The following is a 22516-nucleotide window of genomic DNA, read 5'->3' as shown; positions in this document are numbered from 1 at the left end:
TCTGGGAGGCAGGGGGCTGAACTCTGAGAGGACCTCTGCTGAGGAACACCATTGTGTGTGGATGCTTGGGGCCAGTGTCAGGGAGGGTGAGGGAGTGTTTATACCTTGGCTTTCAGGAGAAATGCCTAGGCACTCCCACACAGCTTTACCTGCTGGCTCAGATCTTTCTGTCTTGGAGTCCATCGTGTGCTTGTCTGACCACAGTTTCCAGGATGGTCAGCTTCGTGTGGCTGGAGATGTTGTGAAGAAGGTGACACATGAGTGTTACATTCAGGCAATCCTGAAGCATTCTCCAGCAAAGTGCTGTCTTCACATGGAACTGGCTGCCCAGAGACATGGTGGGGTTGTCATCCCTGCAAGTGTTCAAGAGCCGTGTGTATGTGGCACTGAGGGACATGGGCAGTGGGCATGGTAGGATGGGCTGCTGGTTGGATCTTAGCGATCTTCTCCAACCTTAATGACTGGGGACGTGGTATGGAGTTTGCTCAAGGCTCCTCCTTTCCCAGAGACAAAACCATTCAGACCAAGCAGACAAGGCCTATCTGGGAACTTGTGTGAGGTGAATTTTCATCAGTGTGTTTTTAGGAACAGGTAAATTGACATATTTGGAGTTTTTGTTGTCCTGCTACGTGATGCCATTAGTTATTAGAAGTATTCCTGTCTTGTTGTCTTTTACTTCTAAGGTCCCTTCCAACCCAAGCCATTCTATAATTCTGTGATTCTATGAAATACATTTATTCAGAACTTCTGGTCAACTATTTACTTTGTTTTCTTGCTATGTCTTAAATGCTTAGAGTTTGGTTCAGAACCGAGTATTCGTAATTGCGCTGTATTCACTTATTTATAACTCGATTCTAAGCCCCAAAGCAACCAAGCAGAAAAAGTATTTAATAACAGAGATACGTAGAGGAACAGTATGCACAGCGCAGTATGGTTAGCATCCCTCAGCAAAAACGATTAAGTGTTACTGTAGTTAGTGAAGCTTTGGGAGGTGGTGGTTTGGGGGGAAGGGAGAGGCGAGATGTCTGATCCACTTAATGCAGAGTATAAATTGATGTCGCTTTTATTTTCTTCTTATAAGATTTACTGCTTTGCATGTAAATACCAGCTAGTGGTGTTCCTATGCTGGATTTCCTATTCATATGGAGAACGCGTTCATCAACTGGAACTTAACTGATCGTAAGGAGTTAAGGGGAGGATAATAAAAAGCTATGGAGTGAATAATGGAAGGATTTAAAAATGCAGCATTGGGGGTGGAAGATAGAATACAGTGTGATTTTGGAGGTAAAACCACAGTTGAGATTAAGTGTATATTGTGGGTATCTGGCTGATCTGATGTCTGTCAGATGGTTATCTTGTGGCTGTTAAACCTGCTATCTTTTTGAGTATGGTTTGTTAAATACGCATGCAAAGAGTGAACGCTCACTGGTTCTGTGCAGCATCACTTGTGTGAATCCTAACTTGGAGCGGAAGGCTTTCCATTTCTACTTTAGTTCATACATGTATGGTTCGCGTTTTGCTTTTTTGCAGAGGTATTGTGAAAATACCAGCCTTTGTGAGGAGCTCAGCGATAGGAGGGAGTTTAAGATAAGAAACTGCTACCATTTTTAGAGGAGGTATTTGAGAAAGGAGGAGTGCCCGTTCTATTAGGCTACAAATGCATCTTCTGAACAGCTGTATGGAATTAGCATCTAATAATTCTGCGTCTGTATTTAATCACTTTCACTATCACAGACTTTGCCTTTTCCCCAATTAGTTTGCTATTTTAACCTTAGTGCTTAGTGAGACATGGTCACAGAAGCTCTGTTGAACATCCTCAGCGCTGTCTATAAAGAAAGAAAACAACTAGGAAAAACACATTAGTAGCAGCTCTCTTAGAAACACTCAAGCATTTCATTCGTAGCTGTAAACCAGAGAAACAATAGGGAGGGCCTTACTAGAGGAGAGGTGGTAAATGGGAAATTGGTAATAGAAAACCAAAGTTTGATAATCCCCCTTAACAACGGCAGCATCGTCTTATTATCTCTGTGTTTGCATTTCCATCATGCCCTGATCACAAGTTTCTAAGGCCACGCAATAAATAACAAACCAACCTTAACGAGCAAGAAAAACAATACGGTGGCTTGGCGCCAGCAAAAAATGCTGTGCAGCCATCTGCTCAGAATCAGCCCAACACTGAGCAGTGCTTTGTGAGCGGGAAGTACAGATCATTCCTGAAGGCCTGATGGTCAAAATGTCACTGATTTTATGTTCTTTGCAGAGTGTATTTAATGTGACCTTTTTGTTACAGGCACAGTCTCCACTGGTGTTTCTAGCTACATATCTGTGTTTAAAGTTCACTGTAAGTGTATAGCGTCTATATTAAAAGGCTAAGGGTAGGGAGTTGGAAGAGTGAGTGTTTTGGTACGTTACCCTAATACAACTTAAATGAAAAAACGAATAAATGACAGGAGATGTGGGAAAAGGGACAGGTTAACACAGGTGTGAGTGGCCAGGAAAGGTGATGTGTATGAGGAAATGGGTTTCTACTGTTGTTTTTGTACTTAAAGGTGCAGATGGGTCCTGGGGTTTTCAGGTGGCCTGGCAACTGGACCTCAGAGCAGCAAAAGACAGACTTTGGAAAAAGGGTGCCTGTTTTCAATTGCATTATCCCTTCTGAATGCACTTATGGTAGGGGAGATTCAGGCTGGACATTAGGAGGTATTACTTCTCAGAAAGGGTGGTCAGGCACTGGAATGGACTGCCCAGGGTGGTGGTGGAGTCACCGACCCTGGGGGTGTTCAAGGAGCAACTGGACGTTGTGTTTAGGGACATGGTTCAGTGGGAGCTATTGGTAATAGGTGAACGGTTGGACTGGATGATCTTTTAGCTCTTTTCCAACCTTGGTGATTCTCTGAGTCTCTGATTCTATTCTATGATTTCAGCATAAACATGCATAACTATCACTCAACTCTATCAGTGCTTACTTGTGTAGCTCTCCTATTTCCATGTACATGCTGGAAATACATCATTTGTACAAGGTTTTGTCACGCCTGCATTGCATTGGTGGCTAATATTCATCTTCTGAAAACCTGGTTCAAGTCTTGCATCTGTAACTCCTGACTACTGAGAGCAGTATGTGGCAGATACCAGGCAGGACTCCTCTCAGTTCATTGTGTGCCTTCTGTTTTGCTCTGACACTTGTCCACTTCCTCCATCATCCTCTGTGTGACAGTGTTTCTCACATTGAAAGTGCTGGCCAATTAAACAACTGGTAAGATTTTCTTAAGATATTCCTCCTTTTTTGAAACCTTCTTCTGTAAAAACGAATCAGCCTGAATGCCCGGTGAATTTCTCCACTGATTTCAAGAGTTTTTCCATCAGCAAAAAGCTACGACAGCTTTCCCCACTTTCCCAGCTCCTTTATTGGACTGGTTTTGTACAGCTCTGTCCTGTTTTCTGTGTGATGCTCTGTCAGCAGGTTTACTGAAGGGAACTCAGATGGTTCCAGTGGTATTTCAGTTGTCTAAAAAGTGAGTCAGCTTTTCAGGAAGAGTTCTTGGGATTAGCTTGCAATAACAGAGCTATAGTGAGCTATCCTGCATGGCTTTATACCATTTTGTACTTTCATTTAATAGAGCAAGTCAGAGAAACAATTTTTGTTGTTGCTGTTAAGAAAAAAGACATCTGTTTAAATTAACAAAGCTTTCTTCGCCTTTCATTTAGCAGCAGGAGTCCAGTAGTCCATGCTGCACTGGGGTATTTCCTTGCACCGAGTGAAAAATGTCCATTTGAATGAGAAAGGTTTTGATCTGGAACCTGTGTAAATGAAGCCCTTTCAGATCAGAATTTTTCAGTGAGTTTGATCAGGTGGTGCCCTTTCAGTCCATCCACTACTTCTGTCCCTTGTTTTGCATTCTTGGGAGTTGAACTCACTATGTCAGATCAGCATGAGGGGGAATTTGTCTGTGTGGTCCTGTTGGGAAAAAAAGGGCAATGTATGTAGGAAAAAAAATTTATTCATGACAGTTCAAGCACAGATTGCTTTGAAAGATGCTCTAAGTATTCTTTATATAGTATCAGAAAGTGGTATAAGTATACATATATGGTATAGAGGAAAATAAAGTGCGTATGTAGGGATTGTCCTGGCTTTTACAAGCATGTCCTCTTATGTTTGAATTCAGAGTCAGGCTGTGATATAAACTAAACATGAATATTCATTCTGTCTGGTTGTACTTTTCAAGGCTTTGATTTGTGCTTCTGACCTTAGGTGTTCGATGCTTAACATAAGGCTGGAGTACTTCATGCTGGAGTCCTGCCAGTGTTTTCATGTTTACAAATACCTATTTGCATTTCTTTCCAAAACCAATGTTTCATTTTAATCATGACAAACTAAGTAAATGTTTCGAATCCTCAGTTTCTCAGGTAACAGCACAGTAACTTTGGGAACATATCTGTGCATCAGGAAAGGTAAGGACAGACTTATAGGTGAAAGGAGGAGAACATCTGAAACAGGAACATCTGAGGACAGTGTTACCCTTGCTTCTGTGTAATAATGCTGATGATTTTCCGTATGAGACTATTGTCCAAGATGAACTGGTAGCTGAATTGACTTTCTCTTGTTGGAAGGCCATGGAGTTGTAACAGACTGAGGGACTGTCTGGGTGTGTTTGTAGTACTTAAATGGAGAATGCCTGTCTGGGCTTCATTACCAGGAGAAAATGCTGCTGTGTATGCTGGAGTCATTCTGCTCTACCTTGCTGTACCTAGCAGAGTGTAAACAGATTTGGAATGGACCTCTGTGGAAGGAGGAGGTCTAAAGCCATTGAAAGCTTTGAAAGCTCCTCTTTGTTATTTTGCTGTAGGCTTTGGTGTGCTTTGGATTGGCATTTAAAAAAGAATGAGCCTACCTCTGAGTTGTAGAGTCCAAGTGCCCATCAGGCATGCACAGAGGATATGCCCAGCCACTTCTGAGGAGTAAAACATGGTGATGGAGCAAAGTAGCAGCCCAAGATGAAGGAGAATTAAAACAGTTTTAATTCCTTCCCTCCCTCCCTTCCTCCTTCCCTTCCTTCCTTTTCTCAAGGAAAACATATATTTGCTTTTGAAAATTAGCTTTGTTGTGTCCTTATCTCTTTTCTCTATTTCAGTTTTCCTGCTTTCCCCAAGTATTTATCTTCTTTCCATTCCTGCTCTCTAAATAACTGAATGTACTGCTGTGCTGTCAACTGTAGCGCAAAATAGCTATGGTAAAACTTCTTCCAAATGTTATGTGCTTTAGGGCCAAGCCTTGAACTATACTGGCAATAGTATTTATGTATAATGGGGGAACATGTTGTTATATTGTAGGAACATTCTCATGTTCTGATTTCCCAATCTAAATGAACCATTTCGGTAAAAATAAAATCACCTATTGAGAACTTGACACCTTCTTATTATATGTATGTTGTACCCACTGAGTAGGTAGCAATAGCAGACCGAATACATCATCAGTATTCTCGACTTAACAGGCTTCCTTGCCATAAAGGCAAGTCATTCGGGATGCATTAGCTAAGTTTTCAGTTTCACCATAGAGTGGCTTCTCGCATCCCATGTGAAGTATTCTTGAGGCGTACTCTTATTTGGACACCCATTTACTCATTTGTGCCATACCATTCTGCAATAACTTTTTAACCTTTACCTGTGGCGTTCATCTTCATGTGTAAATAAGCCCATCTGTGCTCATCTCCACAGGTGAGAAAACGTATTCAGAGCACCCCATCATCCATGCTGTGCTGCTGGCTATTCAGCAATACCACTCTGCAGTAGGAAGAACTTCATCAAGCCTCTTTCCAGTGTCCAGGTGTTGTGGTTTAACCCTGCAGGTGGCTCAGCACCAAAGAGTTGCTCACTCACTGCCTCCCTTCCCAGTAGGATGGGAGAGAGAATCGGGGGGAAAAAGGTAGAACTCATGAGTTGAGATAAACTATTTGCTAAGATAAAAAAAGGAAAAGGATAATGGTTATGGCTATATATATGTATATATATGAATCTATTTCATAAGTGGTGCACAGGCAGTAGCTCCCTACCCCCTGACCGATGCCCAGCTAGCCCCCCAACCTGTGGAAGAGAGGCAGATGAACTCCCACCCTGTTCAAAACTCCTTCCACATGATGTCTTATGGTATGGGATATCTTTTGGGCCAGTTGAAGTCAGCTGTTCTGATTCTGTTCCCTCCCAGCTCCTTGGGCCCTATGGTGCGAATGGCCTTGGCTCTGTACAGCACTGCTTAGCAGCAACTGGAAACACAAGTGTGTTATTAACACTGTTTTTCTCCTAGAACCAAGACATAGCATCATACCAGACATTCTGAGGAAAACAATTACATCCCTGCTGAAACTAAGACACCAGGGAATGGAAATGACCATTGATTTGTTTCCCCTATAATCTTCCTAATAAGATCTAAACTGAGAACCTGGAAGCAGGAATCTGGGAACCCAGTGGGCTGAGAGTCAGATATTGTTGTGTGGTCTGTTGGGATGGCAAAAGACAGAAGGGGTTAATTGTGATTTGTATCATTCAAAGTCTTTTTTTTTCTTTTAATCCTTCTTAGTGTATTACAGAGTGCCACATTTTTTAATTGGCAAGCCATTTCTTTGGTATTTCATTTATTTTATGCATTGTGTTGGAATAACCTGTAGGTCAATGAGTTTCAGCCCTTTCGTGTTTAATCTGCAATGTATCTGAGATAGGTTTTGAAAGTCCGGCTCTTTTGCTCAAACAAGAGATATTTGTTCTTGTTAAATTGTCTAGCTCTTTGTGTTTTTTGATGTGGCATGTTTTGGGGTGCTTGCTACTGATAGTGAAAGCATCTCTGCAACTGCAGTACAGCAAAATGCAGCATTTGCTGCGTCAGGTCTTTGCGGTGTAGAGGCTTGTAACAGATGCCAAGATGGTTCTAAGTATGAATGGAAATTTATGTACTGCTGTGTGAAACGGCAGAAAAAAAGTTGAAGAACAGCATGTGTTAACTGCTGTGCAGCACCCTTTGTATGAGTTCATTCAAGGAACCAGACAGCAAAAAAGCAGAGGAAAAATCTAACCCAAAGACAGCATAGTTCAGTGAAGAACAAGACTGGAGCTGTAAGATGCCTGGATGGGGAAAACAAAGCAACTGTGACATTCAGAAACATTTCCTAAGATTTCTGAGCGGAGTAAAGCGAAATAATGAAGCAGCAGATTCCATGGAGTTGTCTCTGCTAAGTAGTGAGGATGAGTCCCACATCATTTGTCTTCTGCTCCATTAAGAAGAACCAGTTTTGTATGATGAAATCACTTTGTTCTTCCCTAAAGTCTTGCTCTGAGCTTTGTAATACTAATCTTCTACAATTGTAGTGTTCATAGGTGGAGAAGTGAGAGATGATGTAGATAGACTCTCTCAGCAAAGCTGCTGTTATTTGTTGGGATGTCGTCTTCTCTGAAGGAGTACTCTGTGCTTCTCTGGAGCACTTGAATGGAAATAACTTGTTTTTGAAGAACTGAAACATAGTCAGGCGTACCAAAATCCCAGAGTGTTTGTCAGGGCTGCTGTGGCTGGAAGGGGGCTTTGTTGTGCATTTTCTCCCCTCGAATCCTAGGACAGTACATGTTTCCTAAGCTTGACCTCAGCAGTGGCCAGGCAGAACTCCCTGACAGCCTGGAATGCTTGGAAGCCATCACATCCATCTGTTAATAAAAATAAATAAATAAATAAAGAAGATGTGTCCTTATATTTTTATATATTAATTAAGCAGGAGGATGTGCACCTTTTCTGTATGCCTGGAGTATGGATGTGGAAGTACTGTAACGTCTGTCAGCAACATGACTGGCAACACAAAATTGAAGAGGGACATCTGGACTTCTCCAGTAGCTTTTTGTCTTGTTTCTTCTTTTCTCTCTCTCTCTCTCTTTATTATTATTATTATTATTATATGTGGGTGAGTGCAGCAACTTTATTTGCTGTGCCTTTCTTGCTGATAGCACTGTCCTGTTTGGAGGCAGCCAGGCTCCAGTACCTTAAGCTTTTCATAGCCCATTTGGTAAGCCACCATGTCAGTGGCATGTCATCCTGGATTAAGAGTAAGCATCAGCTAGAGCCAGATAGAATGGCAAATTTGGGAGCTATTTCCCTGCCTGCAGCCAGTCACAGCATGGTCTTAGTGACAGCTGCTGGCAGTGTGTAGTAAGAGCTGCTGAAGTAAAGGAAGCAGGAAAGCTTCGTAAATGTATGGGAGAGAGTAATGAGCTAGGAGTTTGTATGGCTCATGCCCAGCCTTTTAATGCCTTCCATTTTCTCTTGTTAGTAGGTGGCTCCCCAAATTGGAACCATTTAAGATCATAGATGAGGCTTGAGCAAGCATGGCTGGCAACCGTACAGACATGAATTTTACAACAACTGGTCAAATGAAATAAAGCAGAATGATGTGTATAATGATGGGAGCATTAGCTTGTCTTACTGTTAATATGAATGCTAGTAAGATAAATATTGGATTTCTGTGAATAAACTATCATTATAGTAGCGTGAGACCTTCCTCCAGACTGTAATTCTTCCTGAAGAGACCATGGTTTTCTTTTCAACGGGAGCCCTGCACTGAATCATTTCCTTTAATTGCTGTTCTAAAATATATAACAGGGTTTTTCTTAATGCCTACTTTTTATATTTATGTTTTTACTTTCCATTAATTGCAGTATTTCCATTCAAGCTTGAAAATGAAATTGCTTCCTCAATGTATTTCTTGTCTGCTCTATGTAAACACGGGCTTTTTTTATTAGCCTTGTTTCAGCTGAAGCTGAAAGCACACCAGAGCCGAATGCACCGAGAGGCTTCTGTCGGCTGTCCTATTTACAAGCGTTTTAAAGGGAACGTAGAAAAGCTGCCAGGGAGGGCAAACCTCAGCTCTTTTTCTTACTGGGAATTCATCTTTTGCGTTGGAGTCTGGTCTGCAAAAGCTTCATCATGGAATTTATCCTTAATTTGATGCAACTATCTACTAGTTAAACTCCCTTCAGGTGGTTGTAGAGAGTGATAAGGTCTCCTCTGAGCGTCCTGTTCTCCAGGCTGAACAACCCCGGTTCCCCATAAGACTTGTGCTCCAGATCCTTCACAGCTTTCCTTCCCTTTTCTGGACGCGCTCCAGAGCCTCGGTGTCTTTCTTGCATTGAGGGGCCCTGAGCTGAACACAGCATTCAAAGTGCAGCCTCACCAGTGCCCGGTTTTGGGAGATGTGGGCAGTGATAACGTGAAGCTGCTTCTGCCCTGCTTTTGGCAGATGGTGGAGAACAGCACCAGGTGCTGTGACGGCTGCTCAGCTCTGCCTTTTGGGTGGCTGCTGCAGGCAGCCCGTCAACGCTGCCTGGTGCCTTGATCTGTGAGTCTGAACAGTGTGTGCCAGAATGAGGGATCGTGATAAAGTCCTTCTCTCCCTCTTCTTTTAAACAGCCCACCTACTTCATTTATTTGCTTTGATTTTCAGTGCATTTGGTTAGTGAGTATGTTAGCGTTATGTTAAAACCTGAGTGGAGCTGATGAGGTGCTTAGCAAAAGAGCAGACTTATTTCAAAGTGAATCATCGTTAATAGCAGTAAGATGTGCAAGGCTGGGTACAATTTGGCCCATCTGTCATTAGGTACATCACTGTAGCTTTTTGAAGAAAAGACTTGAAGGAGGAATGAGCAAGTGAGCTGCAAGTGCTGCATGTGGCAGTGTGAGAGTTTGACCCATACCTTCTGCAAACCTCTTGCTGCATCTCATGAGGAAGGAACATTGCTGCTCAGAAGTTTTCAGGTCTGTCACTCTTTTTGACAAAGGATGTTCTGCAGGCCAACAGTACATCAGAGGTCTGAACAATCTGCAAGTAATAATGGCAACCACAGCGCCAACAGACTTCCAAAGTTCTATCGAAGAGTTTTAGAGCAGCTCAGCTACAGTATTAGTGCCTGTGTTCCCAAAGATGCTGTGATAAAGCTTCAGCATGGGGCAACTGTGTTCCATAGCTTCTGGATCCATATCAAGATGTAAGATGAGTCACAGTGGTGGGAGACCTCTGATTAAAAGCTCTTCTGATGTCCTTACAGTCTTCATGGAACTGAGCAGCAGATCAGGTTATCCATTTATCGTTGACTATATCAGTATCTCTTGTAACTTACAGTAATGTTTTGGAGATGTCTGAGTATTTGCATCTCAGAAGAGCTTTGAATACAAACAGTATAGTTACCTGTGAGTTATCAGGTACATATATACCTGTGTGTTATACATATATATGCATTTAGAAATGTAAAACACAGTTCAGTGGCTTCTTTTATGTAATGCAGGAACTTATAGGGATTGCTTTGCTTACAGACCACGAACTGTTTTGAAAGAATATTTATAATCTGTGGATTGTTTGCCCATGTGGACAAGATGTGGAGGTGATCATCTTGAATTTTGGTTCTTAGGGGTACTTTTCCTTTAATATGATGTACCGCAAGGCCAGTTCACTGCAGTCTTGTGCTGGATGCTGTGTAGCAAGGAGCATGCTAGCATCCTTCTCTTCAGCTGCCCAATTGCTCTTACCCCTTTCTACCAGTCCAGCTTGTGGAGCAGTCATCTGTTTTCTGCTGAGGATCAGTATATTCTGATAGCACAGCTTCATACACACAGCTGAGCATCACCTCCTTGAATGACCAGTTTGCTTGCAGATGAAAAGGCACCAGGTATCCCTGTTAAACCTGCAAAGGAGGGTGTTGATATTCACTCTGGGTGGGATCTGATCTTGCACAGGAGAACCCTGACATCTACGTAGTTGTTTCAGGAGTGTGTACATGATTTGTTTGTAGGCAGTTGCTGATTTGAAGGACTGTGCATTCTAAAAATGCACAGTAACACACTCTCATAAATGGCTGCTTCTTTAGAAGTTAAGAATTGTCAGTACACGGTGTTGTCCATTTGCTGTGCAGGCTCTGGAGGAACTGACAAATTGGAATTTCATCAGCCTCCTTCTCTTTTTGCTGTTAGGAAGATGCGACACGAGAGAACACCCTTGGTTATTAAATGCAGAGATGTGCAGAAAGCATCTGCACACCAGAGTTTGTGGGAATGCCTTCCTGTTTGGATTCGTGGCTGATATTTCCTTCCCCTCCCTAAAAAAAGTCTTGACTCTGGCTTTGGTTTCTTTAGTAGGAATGGCATGTGGAAAACAATTACAAGTGACAAATAGAGTAGTATGAAAAACTGCTGCGTAGGTGCTAAGAGAGAGCACTGGACCTTGACTGGAACAAACTCAGGTTGTTTTGGGGTGGTACATACCATGTTTTTGTCCTCCTTTGCCTTGTTTTGTTACCTTCTTTGCATTCTTGGATGCATTGCTACCTGACTTTGGGAGGGGAGGTAGCCAGGTGTGGGTGAGAGCAAGTGTGGAGAGCTGTAGAGAACACTGCTTTTGATGGGCTGAATTGGGTACATTGAAATGAGAACACGTGCTTTCTCATGATGACTCATTTGAGCTGCACTGCAACATGGTGAGGGTGCACTATTTGTACTGCTTTCTGAAACAGTCCTGTATGCACCAGAGGCATTTCCTACAGCACGGTGCCTGAAAGAGCTGGAGAGCAAAACATGGGTCAAAGGGAGAGAAGGAAAGACGAGAAGTCTTCAGTAAGAAAGAAAATATGGCCATTTGGGAAGGGGAGGGTGTACAGAAGCAATGACACTTCTCCATAACTTCTAAGAATGATTAGGAGATTGTAAATAACCAGTGGTTTCCAATGAAATGGGATCAGTAAGATAGAGGTTTAGTTGCAATAATAAAATCCTTTTTAAACTTTAAATAAAGCACTTACCAGATCACTATTTCTGCTCCCATGCTGATTTTTCATGGCTTGAACTGCAGTGCAGGCTGCAGCTGACGACTACCTTGGCAGAGGAGCCCTGGCACTGAGCAGATGGAGGCTGTTTGCCCCCCCCTTCCTCTCACAGGTTCCAGCCAATCTGAGTTTCTAGCAGACCCCCTGCTTTCCACTTGCGCCATTGACCTGCTGGTTGGACAAGATGGTCTTAGAGGTCTTTTCCAATCTTGATGATTCTGTGACTGTGAGTCTACCTTCTTCACCCTAGTGGAGATTCCCAGCCTTTGGAGAAGCATCTCTGGGTTGTGTGTGCCTTCTTCTCATATCTTTGTGCTGTGAGGGGTGCCTCATAAACCTGTGGTGTGATAGCATGAAAAATCCTTTTCCTGCTCAACTCTTTGGAAATTTAGGAGCTTGAAACTTCTGGCCTTAGTCCCAGCAGCATGACCTTGAATTTGCAACTACTGCATTTCATCATACATCTATTATCGCCATTTCTCTGCTGTAGTCTGCTATTTCTGAAGGATATTAGGAATGTAAGTGCCTGTGTAAGTGCCTGAATGCAAAGTGGTTCCAGGAGAGATTCGTACCAGTGCTGCTGTATGCTGTGATTAATGAGCTTGTTAATCAGTTTTTAATTCAAGTTTTCTTACTGCTAAGTTTTAGCTTTGTAAGGGCAGTAGATAAACAATCTGATAGATCTGCTTTGCTTCCAGTCTCCTCAGCCAGCAAACAGAGCAGTCGCTCTGGTTCTCGTACTGCTGTGGATGTCTTTATTGCCTCTAGTTACATTTGGGAGGAAGCTGTGTGGGACTGCTGCAGCCCTAATTACAGCTATGCAATTGGCATACAGGCAGCAGTGGACTAGTGCTTGGTTTGGTTAGGGATGGAAGGGGACCTATACTGCCCTGCATCTGCTCCAGTGTATCCATGAGCCCAGCAGGCCTGACTGCTGTTGTTGTCCTCAGGGCTCATTGCTGAGGATGGTGCAACCAAGAGGCTATTTTCCATATACAGACTTTGCATGCGTTTGAATGAATGCAGCAAATGAAAAAGAAAAAAAGAAAAAAGCAAAGGCCAGACTGCTGGATTGCAGTCATGGCCCCAGCTCTCAAGCTTTGAAGCAATGTTCTCATCCACCCATTGCTGCCTTGCCGAAGAGGGGAGGAAAGTGTTATGGGCACTGACTTTTGAGAGCAACAGATCCAGGCAGAAGTCTTCTCTGATTATGCAGGCCCTGGGGCTGGTTCAGATGTGGGTTGCTCTCCTTTCCATTCCTACAACACTAGGAATTATTCTGATGGTTTCCCAGTACATGCCGTGCCCTTTGGGGCACACCACAGTCCTGCTTTGTTACATGGAAAACCAGAGGCATTATGTTGCGTTGGGTTTGGTGACCACTGATACACTGTGAATCTGGTTGTCAGTCATGGATGGTAGGAATGGGCCCTCTTTCCAGAAAAGGATATTCAGAAGATAAATCAAGGAATGAGCCACTTAGCTGCAGATGGGCTTTTGACCATGCCAAAGCAGTGCAGCATTTGCAGAGCAACCTGTAGGTGTGCTGGCCAGAGCCCTGCTGCAAAGATGCTGCCTTACTGTTGCATCAGGCCTAAACCATAAAATATCTAATTTGATGAAGTATCTTACACAGAAATTAGTGTAAGCTTCATAGTGAAGGTCTTGATTTGATTGAGATATCTAAGCGTTTCTGCGAACACAAGGTGGGATAAAGCTGAACTGTACACCATCAGGATATGTCCGGTCATTATAACCATTCATTACGTGTATGATCTTTGTATGGAGATATATCCCAAATCTCATTATTCTTCCTGAATCTCCAGTAAGCAGGATGTCATTAACAATTTCCTTAAAGAAAACGAATCCACGAGAATGGGTATTTGCTGCTATATTAGTAAGAAGTGATTAGTTTTGAGCCATGTTGCAAGGCTCTTTTCAAGCTGTTGTGCTGTGTGCCTCTCCCTCCCGCCTCCCCACACGCACACCCTTATTGTAAGTGCTTTTTAGGGCTTCTTGGGACATACCCAGTATTTCATCCCACAGAAAATGGAATTACTCAGATTCCCTTCCCCCAGTGAATTAGAGGAGCATCAGCCTCTTTTCCAGGTGTCAAAGAGCACTGGGGGAGTTAAGGATAAGGACACACTCTATTTCCTATGGGATCAGTGGTGAGCAGTCTGACCAGTTGTGTTCTCTGTGATAACCTAGTAGTCACTTCAATGCCAATTTGAGAGTTGGTATTTTACTTCTTTTCTATAGTATGAGTCGCAACCCTGCCCATGGCAGCGGGGTTGGAACTGGATGACCTTTGAGGTCCCTTTGAACCCGAGCCATTCTATGATTCTCTGAACATTTGAAAACTAGGTCTATGTTTTCATCTCTGAGGATATGAATGCTGCAGCAGCTCACTTCTGACAAGCGTTTGTGCACTTGCAGTAGCGTCACAGCAAGGAAGAGCAGTGAACCTCACAAATATTTTTGAGAAAGAAAGAAGATTTAAGTCTGCACAGAGGAAGCAGGTTGTTAATCTTGATGTTAGAGTATCTGCTGCGCTGTATTTCAGGGCAAACTTGTGGCTGTCTGCTGACCCGGATGCTGTAGCTTGCTCCTGCTGGTATTCCTGTGTTTCTGCAGGGAGGGTACGGACCAGTAGATAGGAATCACGGTTCAGTATGGAAACAGCGAGAGCTGTGCAAGGTAATCTGTTTTGTGACAGCTGCTGGTACTAGATAGATGCTCAACAGCGTGGATCGTAATTCAAAGGGAGTGCTAGGGCAGATGGACCAGCCAGGAGCTGCTGGACATCCTGCGCACTCAGCAGCAGGAGGCATCTGGGGGCCCAAAGATCTGGGCAAGACAGGCAGTGGATTGCAGAGGGGGACAAAATCTAACAAATTCAGGTTGTGGCATTCTTCTTTGCATCCTTTGGGCCGGATTTCTTTAGAAAGGCATTATTTAGGGAGAAGCTGTCAGAAAAAGAGAGGAAGGAGAGGGACAAGCCTGAGTTAGAAAAGGTGGGAGGCACTGGATTTAAAAACAGATTAAAAAAAGAAGTGCTGACGGAAGCATTTGTTTCATCAGGTTTTTCTTAGCAGCTTCATTTTTTCTGTGGAAATACTGGGCCATACCATTAATAATTGCACCTTTGGTGGTGGTTTGTGTTGCTGTTTTCTGTTAGCGTGCATCCTTTATTTTTCCCAAAGCAGAGAGATAGCTGTGAAAGAGTTGACTGCTTCCAAAGATACAACTTTCTTTTAGTTCCAGCTGCTGTCAGTACTGTGCAAAAGGTAACTGAGGTAGGTCTGTGAGGTGCAGTGAAGATGCCCAGTTATGAGGACAGAACATTCAGCTGTGTGGCTGGCTTACGTGCATCTCTGCATTGCATCACATCTTCTCTTACTGCTATGTTCCTGCCTCTGAAGAGCTGACACTGACCCTCCAAGGAAGATTTACATCTGGTTTAGTCCCCTGCTGCCTGATGAGAACCCAGTGAGGAAAGCGAAGATTCAAAGCCAGCCACTCCCCTTGCTCAGCAGGCTGCAAAGCAAGAACATTTTGCATGTGATCCTCCACTTATTTTGGGAAACTCATAAAATTTTCAGAGGTAGGCCAGTTATTTTTAAGCCTTTCCAGACATGCTTTTAATGCAGGGTCTGCTCTGGATGCTGTCAAGGTCGACCGTTTCTTTGTGACAAAGTTTCCCTCCCTTGGGGAAATATCTGGTGGATGTAATTAGCTGAGCGCCTTGGTCCTCTCTCATTTCCTCACAGCCTGCTAAACCAATCACTGGGCCTTTCAGCTTCAGCCGAGATGGATCACAGGAGTTCTTGTCTGCCTTGCCATGGTTTTGTCCATTTTGTGTCTAGTCTGTTTGAGAAGGTTGCATCAGAATAGTAGTGAGACAGCACACCTTTACTGAGGTGCATGGAGGCTGGTGTTTGGAAATCAAGTTACCGACATGGGCATTTTCTTTTCATTGCCTCTTTTCTACTGCTTTGGATCTCTTTTGAAGGCGCACACATCTTGCATTCCTTTAGCAAGGGCCTGAATATGAAATCAAATGGAAAAAAAAATGAAACCAACAATGAGATCTTGATTTACAAAGCTCACCTCCTGTTTCCTGGTTCTGTGCGTAAAGAACCGGTCCAGAGAAATGCTGAGCTCTCTCAGCTGCTTTGAAATCAGTAGGGCTTGCTGCGTGCTTGGCGTTGATGAGGATTGGGTACCAAGTCTTATTTTGCCAGAGCTTAGGAAGCAAAATAGCTGACATCTGTAATGAACAGGAGGACATGAATTATGTAGACAAATAAACTAGCAATTACTGCTGCACATTTATCTTCACCTCTGTAAATGATAAACTTTAATGTTCCATATGGAAGCCCTGTGTATAAATTAGTTTCTCTGCATTTGGGGCTGTTGAAATCTCTGTGGATGTGAGATGGAGTTCCTTTTATATCTCCTATCTCAGTCTCAGGCAGCAGCTCCCTCTATGCTGTGCTGCAAATGCTCTGTGAGATTTTGGGTGTGAAGAAAGCAGACTTCATTAGGATGCTGTGTGCATCCCACTTGAAGGAGTATATAGTGTTTTCCTGAGTAATTCTGATGGAATTCAAGATAGAACACTTTCATAAGTTACTCTCTGATTCTCTTCTCTTATTTACATATTTCTTGCCTGTTAGCCAGGAAGAGGGGGTTGATAGTTTAATCTTCATCCTGACACTATTAAATTATATAATGCCTAGGCATTTTTGTATTGTCCCTCACTGAGAAACAGCATGTTGAGCCTTACTTCTCATTTCAGAAATGCATAGTGTTACCAAAGTATCATTCTCTCCCTAGCTTCTATAAAGCTGGAGCACATATCCTTGTAAAAGCTATTGGCCATGTCTTCGCTTGCGTATTTCCTAAAAGCATAAGGCTTATTGGACAAGTGAAGTTACACCTAGCGTTCAGTTCTGTTGTATTTCTGCCTGTCTGAAGCATGTTAACTTTTCACCCCATCCAATCAGCTCCAGGACTGGAGATGGGGAGGTCCACAACGCTGAGAACATCCATACCAACTCTGAGGGAAGGCAAACAAACTAAAAAGCTTGCTTCTGACTGTCAATTTTAAACTAAAATAGAGGAGGTTGATGGTGGGCAGAAATCCTTTACTTAAATGACAGTGATGCCCAGAGAAGCTGTGGTGCTGCATCCCTGGAGGTACTCAAGGCCAGGTTGATGGGGCCCTGGGCAGCCTGAGCTGGTGGGGGGCAGCCCTGTCCATGGCAGGTTTGGGGTGGGTGGGCTTTGAGGTCTCTTCCAACCCAAAGCACTCTGTGATTCTATGAAAATCAGTGACTGGTGAAATGTATCAGTAATTATATGCTTAAGAAGAGGCAGGGCAAGAAGCTTTGGTGCTTTCTGTGTTGTCCTACTAACAAACCCCAGTTTGCCCAAATGCTGAATAAGAGTAACTATACACAGAGACATTAACTGGAAAGCAGCGGGAGAGGATCTAGATTGAAACACTCCATGGGAACTTGATGTCAGTGGAGTTTTTCTTGGAAAATGACCAGGTTGCCTACCTGCTTCATTTCCTGCCATCTAGTCAGTCAAGGGTTCCTGAACTGTGTTTGCCAAGCCTGAGTTCAGAAGCAATGAAGTGTGAGACTTTCTAGCTCTAAACAAAACAGTTTTTAGTTGTGTGTAGTCTTTATAATCTTTGCCTTGCTTGGATATACACTGAAGAAACGTGAGTCTCCGGGCTTCCTCGGTAGTCAATTTTTGTAAGGCCCTAAAAGGCGTAATCTATCTTCGATGAAATCCAGGATGAAATATCTTCTTAATAATGTTCAAGATTGGAGAAATAGCACAGAAAAGAACCAGAAATTGCGTAGTGGTCCGTTACTCCTATTTTGGATCCTGAAACACTGAGGGATGTGGTTAGTAGGCATGATGATGATGGGTTGATGGTTGGATTAAATGATGTTAGAGATCTTTTCCAACCTTATTGATTCTGTGATTCTATGCAGGTGTGTGTTGCTATGGTTTAAACCCTGTCACTGTGTCACAGTCAGTGCCACATAAGTAAAAGCTGAGGCCTAACAACACAGCTTGGGCCCTTCATGCCTCCTCTGGGCCATGGGGGTCCCAGTCTACCAAAGGACAGCTGTTGACCTTTCTCTCACAGTTGCTCACGTTTGGGCAAGATCTTCCCTATTGGCTCTTTTTAGAGTCAAATCTTAAGTCTTTTTTCTTTTCTTTCTTTTGCTGTTTCTGTTCTTGTTGTTTGTTTGTTTTCTTTTCAATGATTGTTTGAATGTTCTGCTCCAGATTGCTGGTCTGGGGCACTGCAGTTTCTTCTGTGCCTGCTGAAGAGCTTGGGTCTGGTTGTGCTTTGAGACAGACATGGCTTTGTTTGTTAGCAGGGACACCATGCCATTTCCAGGACAAATCTTCACTTCTAGTGAGGCCACATGAAGGCCAAATTTTGCTGCTGCTCTCCTGCCCTATGTGTACCAGCTTTTGCAGATACTTATTTGTAATGCAGCTGTAGACTGTGATCTGTGGCTCCGGTGGGCTCTAAAAAGCTTGTAGCGACTCTCCTGTATCTGCCAGAAGTGCTGAAGTGTTCTGTATGTTTCCAGAGGATAACATGTTAATCATATGCATGTATCTGCTACCATTTATCTTGATGATTTGCTGATGTCTGTTGAAAGAAAATACGTACAGGCACAAAACATACATGAGAAAGGCTCAGTATTCCAAATGAAAACATACATTTTTCCCCCATGAAATCCAATGTTTTCTACCATATGCGTAGAGAGAAAGTCTGATTTCTTAATGAGCAGAGCCTTGGGCAGAGTAAGGATAGCTCTGAGCACCCTCTCAACATTCTGAGGCCTAGTGACTAAAGTCTAACAGAGCATCCCAGTGTGCGATACGTTTTTTGCCTTGAACAGCAGAGAAGTCTGAAATCTGAATAGCCATTCACCACTGTTGTTTCAGATTTGCTGAGGGTAGGCGGCCCTTGGTAGCTTTTGAGTGACAGAGGAAAGCTGCCATCTTTCACCTGGATTTGGAAGTGCTGCAGATAACCATAGCTGCACAAGATCCCTCTGAAGCAGATGACGTTACCTGTTTCACTGTGCTTTGATGGAAGCACATTCAACATTATATTATTTCCACTGAAATGTGTGAATGAAAGAGAAGGGAGTGGGGAAGATGAGGGAAATGAGGGAGAGGCTATGCACTGCAGGAGGTGCTTTCAGTTTACTTTCAGACCTTCCGGTTGTGAATATCCCCGCTGCTTTTAAAGAAAGCAGACCTGAAAACCATAGAGGCAGCTGGTACATTGATTACATGATACAACAAAGGTAAAGATTAAAAATGTATCTCAGAAATAAGGAAATGAGGTTTGCCTTTGGGTGAAAGTGGGTATTAGTCAGACTGCCGCTCGTGCTCCGTTAAATGAAGGCCATTAAAAGATCTGCAGGGAAATCTCCTGGTTTTTTCTCCTTATGAGTGCAGCCCGAGGGGCATCTGCAGCGCTTCTCTAAGGAAACTTCCCATCTCTCTGCACAGTGACAGATTTGCTACGATTTTAGCCCTCACCAGCAGCTGCCAGATTTCCTTACACCAGCACTCTATTAAGAAACAAAACATGGATGAGCCACCAACAGACTCTGCTCTTTCTTCCCCAAGTCTTTCCGTGTCATAAATTGGATAGGCACCCTTGAGATACAGGGAAACCAGACTCTTAAAGTGCATAGTAAAGGGTTAGTAATTGTTTCAAATAGTGGAGTATAAATGCTTTTTATTGTAAGACCAGAGTTCTCTTTCCAGTGTGAAGCCGCTTGTTTGTTTTGGCAGCGAAGGCTGCTTTTACTGCTCCCTGGGGGCTGTGGTAAAACTTTCAGCAGCTCGGCTCAGGCACAGAAACCAACCCTTTGTCCAACCGGAGGCAAGAAACCAAGTTTTGCTCTTTGGATTTCAGAATCCCTCACAGCTCGCTTCCTGGCTGAGTAAGGACTCAGAGCTTTTCATGATGCTGTACCAAGAGATGGACAAGAGTTGGATTTACACTTACTCCCCTGTAGGCAAGAGAGCAGAAGTCTTTGCTAATCCTAGTCTGGAGGTGTGGCAGAAATACCAGCACCTGCTTTGGCAGGTCAGGGGCAAAAAGGGGATGTTTAGGGAAACCACAGGAATTGGTGGGTTTCTCCGGCAGTGCTGCATCCTGCTGTGCTCTGGGTAGGGAGCCAGACAGGGGCATTTCTTTCCCTACAGCTCAGAGGTGAGGTGCGAAGGAGCTAGGAAGTTAAAATCACCAAATGAGATTATTCTATCTGTGTTATAGAAAGTGTCTCCTCCCTCTGAGGGTATGTTAATTAGATTTCCTCTGCCTGCCCTCCTCTCCTTTGGTTTCTCTTTAAACTACTCTTTGACCTCAAGGATAGCAGTGGCACTTCCTTCTGCTCTATGCCCCAACTCACTCCATTGTCTCCATCTCTACCGCTGTCCAGGGAGCTCCACTGGGGATCACCGTAATGCTTTTAACTTAATTTTACATAAATATATATATACTTGTTAGCAGTACGTTACCACTGGGTTTCCAGGGTGTGAGCATTTACTTCACACCTCAGGTGAGAGGCTGGCTCCTCCCAGGACCCTGTACTTAGTGGGGAAGATTCTGCTCTGCTTGGGGTCTCACTTGCTGTGTAGGGGAAGTGGGAAAAGCACAGCTTCTAGAGCCAGACACTGTAAGGGATGCTGTGTTTCTAGAGCTGGGTGCTTGAGCCGTAACAAGGCCAGGCTGAATGGAACACTGGGTAGCCTGATCTAGTGAGTGGCATCCCTACCCATGGCTGGGGAGTTAGAACTGGGTGGGCTTTGAGGTCCCTTCCAACCCAAACCATCCTGTTCTTCTATGAAAAAGTGCAGGATTCGTAGAAGCAAGTTTGGTGGTTGTTCAGTTTTTGTAGCAAAGCTCAAGTATGAACAGTTGCTGGCTTTTGCTAAGATAGATGGATTTGACCACCTTTCTTGGCATGCTGTAGAGCAGAGAGCCTGTTCCTATTCAGAGTGGGGCTACCAGCAAGCTCTGTATTCTCCCTCGGCAATTATCAGCCCTAGAGGTCTGTCCTCTGTTAGTGGCCTTAATATAATGTTAGTATTTTATATTAATGTATTTTTAATTAATATATTAATATATATATTTTTTTTTCTGTCCATCCCTCTGGAGTTAGTAATAAGTCTTGAGGTCGTCTACCAACAGAGCAGCACCGATGAGTCTCTTCAGGATCACTGTGTACCGAACTTGGATGTGTTCACTGATAGCTCCTGATGGCTTTCTCCTCTTACTTTGCAGATCACAGGTGTTATCCTTCTCGCGGTCGGCGTCTGGGGTAAGCTCACTCTAGGCACGTACATCTCTCTCATTGCGGAGAACTCCACCAATGCCCCCTATGTGCTCATCGGGACGGGTACCACAATCATTGTCTTTGGGCTTTTCGGCTGCTTTGCCACTTGTCGTGGCAGCCCATGGATGCTGAAACTGGTAAGTGTGTTGAAGTGCCAAAGTGCAGAAGGCGGGAGGAGGCTATGTCAGTACGTTATGATTTCTTGCTCTCACCCCAAGCTTCACCAGATGTTAACATGTTTTTTTAGGCACAGAATCTAGATTTTATGGATCTTAATGTTCAACACATGTTTCTTTTGGATAAAGAAGTGAAAAAAAAATACCTGCCAGAGCCAGTTGTTGATAGAGTATGAATGAATTTTGCTACCGTGCAGCGTACAGGCTTATGTGTGGCTGGGAACAAGGCTAAAGTGCCACTGATGAATTACTCTGTGACCAGTTCTGTGGTCGTTCTGTATTTATGCGAGCCATACAGGTGTATTTACAGTCTTAAAAATGTTCACAGCACCATAAATGTGAAATGCATTTGAAATACGGATTAAGGGGTTCTTTTTAGTACTGTGGTGCAAAATCCATGGAAAAATATTGGATAATTTCTAAATGCATACCAGCCTTGCTCTTTTTTCCTAACATTTACTCAAAGAAAATATGTCAACCCCAGAAAACAAAGCTCTGTACTGTATGTTTTTCCACATCTCAAAAGCACTCTGGAATGAAGCTATGTTAAGAAGAGGTAGAGCAGCCACCTCTCAGTCTAGTTTTACCTCTCTCACTATGAGTTTCTCTGTTCTGAGTTTTCCAGTTCTCTTCAAAATGCCAAGTTACTGATAGTTAAACAAATCTGTATTGTGGACTGTGTGTTTTAGGAACATTCAGGAGCAAAATCTTACATATGTAGTCATTTGTTGGGTAGAAATACCCCTTGTGAAACACTGACGTGGTGGAAAAGGGATTGATACTAAACTTATCTGCTGCCACCATATTTTGGGGCCAATTTCCTAAGAAGATGAGCTGATTCTTCCCCAGTTTGAACTGAACTTAAAAAAGGGTATGGTAAAGGGAGTTAATTTGCTGAGATGGTGGCACAGTGGGGCACAAGCATGAGCTGCAGACCAATCAGCAGGTATGTGCTCTTATACTTGGTGCTATTGAAGATGCACCACTGTTTCTGGCTGGTGATGTGTTGTCAGGTCGTGTGTAGAGGCTTGTCAGAGTTATTGCAATCCAGATGGGAAAGAAATAAAGAGTGAAAGCAGATAAAAATCCATAGAA

The 22516-nt window shown here is 43.4% G+C and overlaps 1 protein-coding gene across 1 annotated transcript in view; it reads left to right on the top strand.

Annotated features, from left to right (window-relative positions):
- Window positions 1–22516, top strand: part of TSPAN7 (tetraspanin 7) — an 85156-nt gene that overhangs the window by 45528 nt on the left and 17112 nt on the right. Inside the window, exon 2 of the mRNA XM_072345919.1 lies at window positions 21194–21382. Coding sequence (XP_072202020.1) covers window positions 21194–21382 — 189 coding nt within the window. The remainder of the gene's footprint in view (window positions 1–21193; window positions 21383–22516) is intronic.

This window comes from Excalfactoria chinensis, chromosome 1 (genome assembly GCF_039878825.1).
Source record: "Excalfactoria chinensis isolate bCotChi1 chromosome 1, bCotChi1.hap2, whole genome shotgun sequence".
In the NCBI taxonomy this organism is placed as follows: Eukaryota; Metazoa; Chordata; class Aves; order Galliformes; family Phasianidae; genus Excalfactoria; species Excalfactoria chinensis.
Note: the sequence above shows the minus strand (reverse complement) of the source record. Positions and strands in the feature narration are given on the sequence as shown.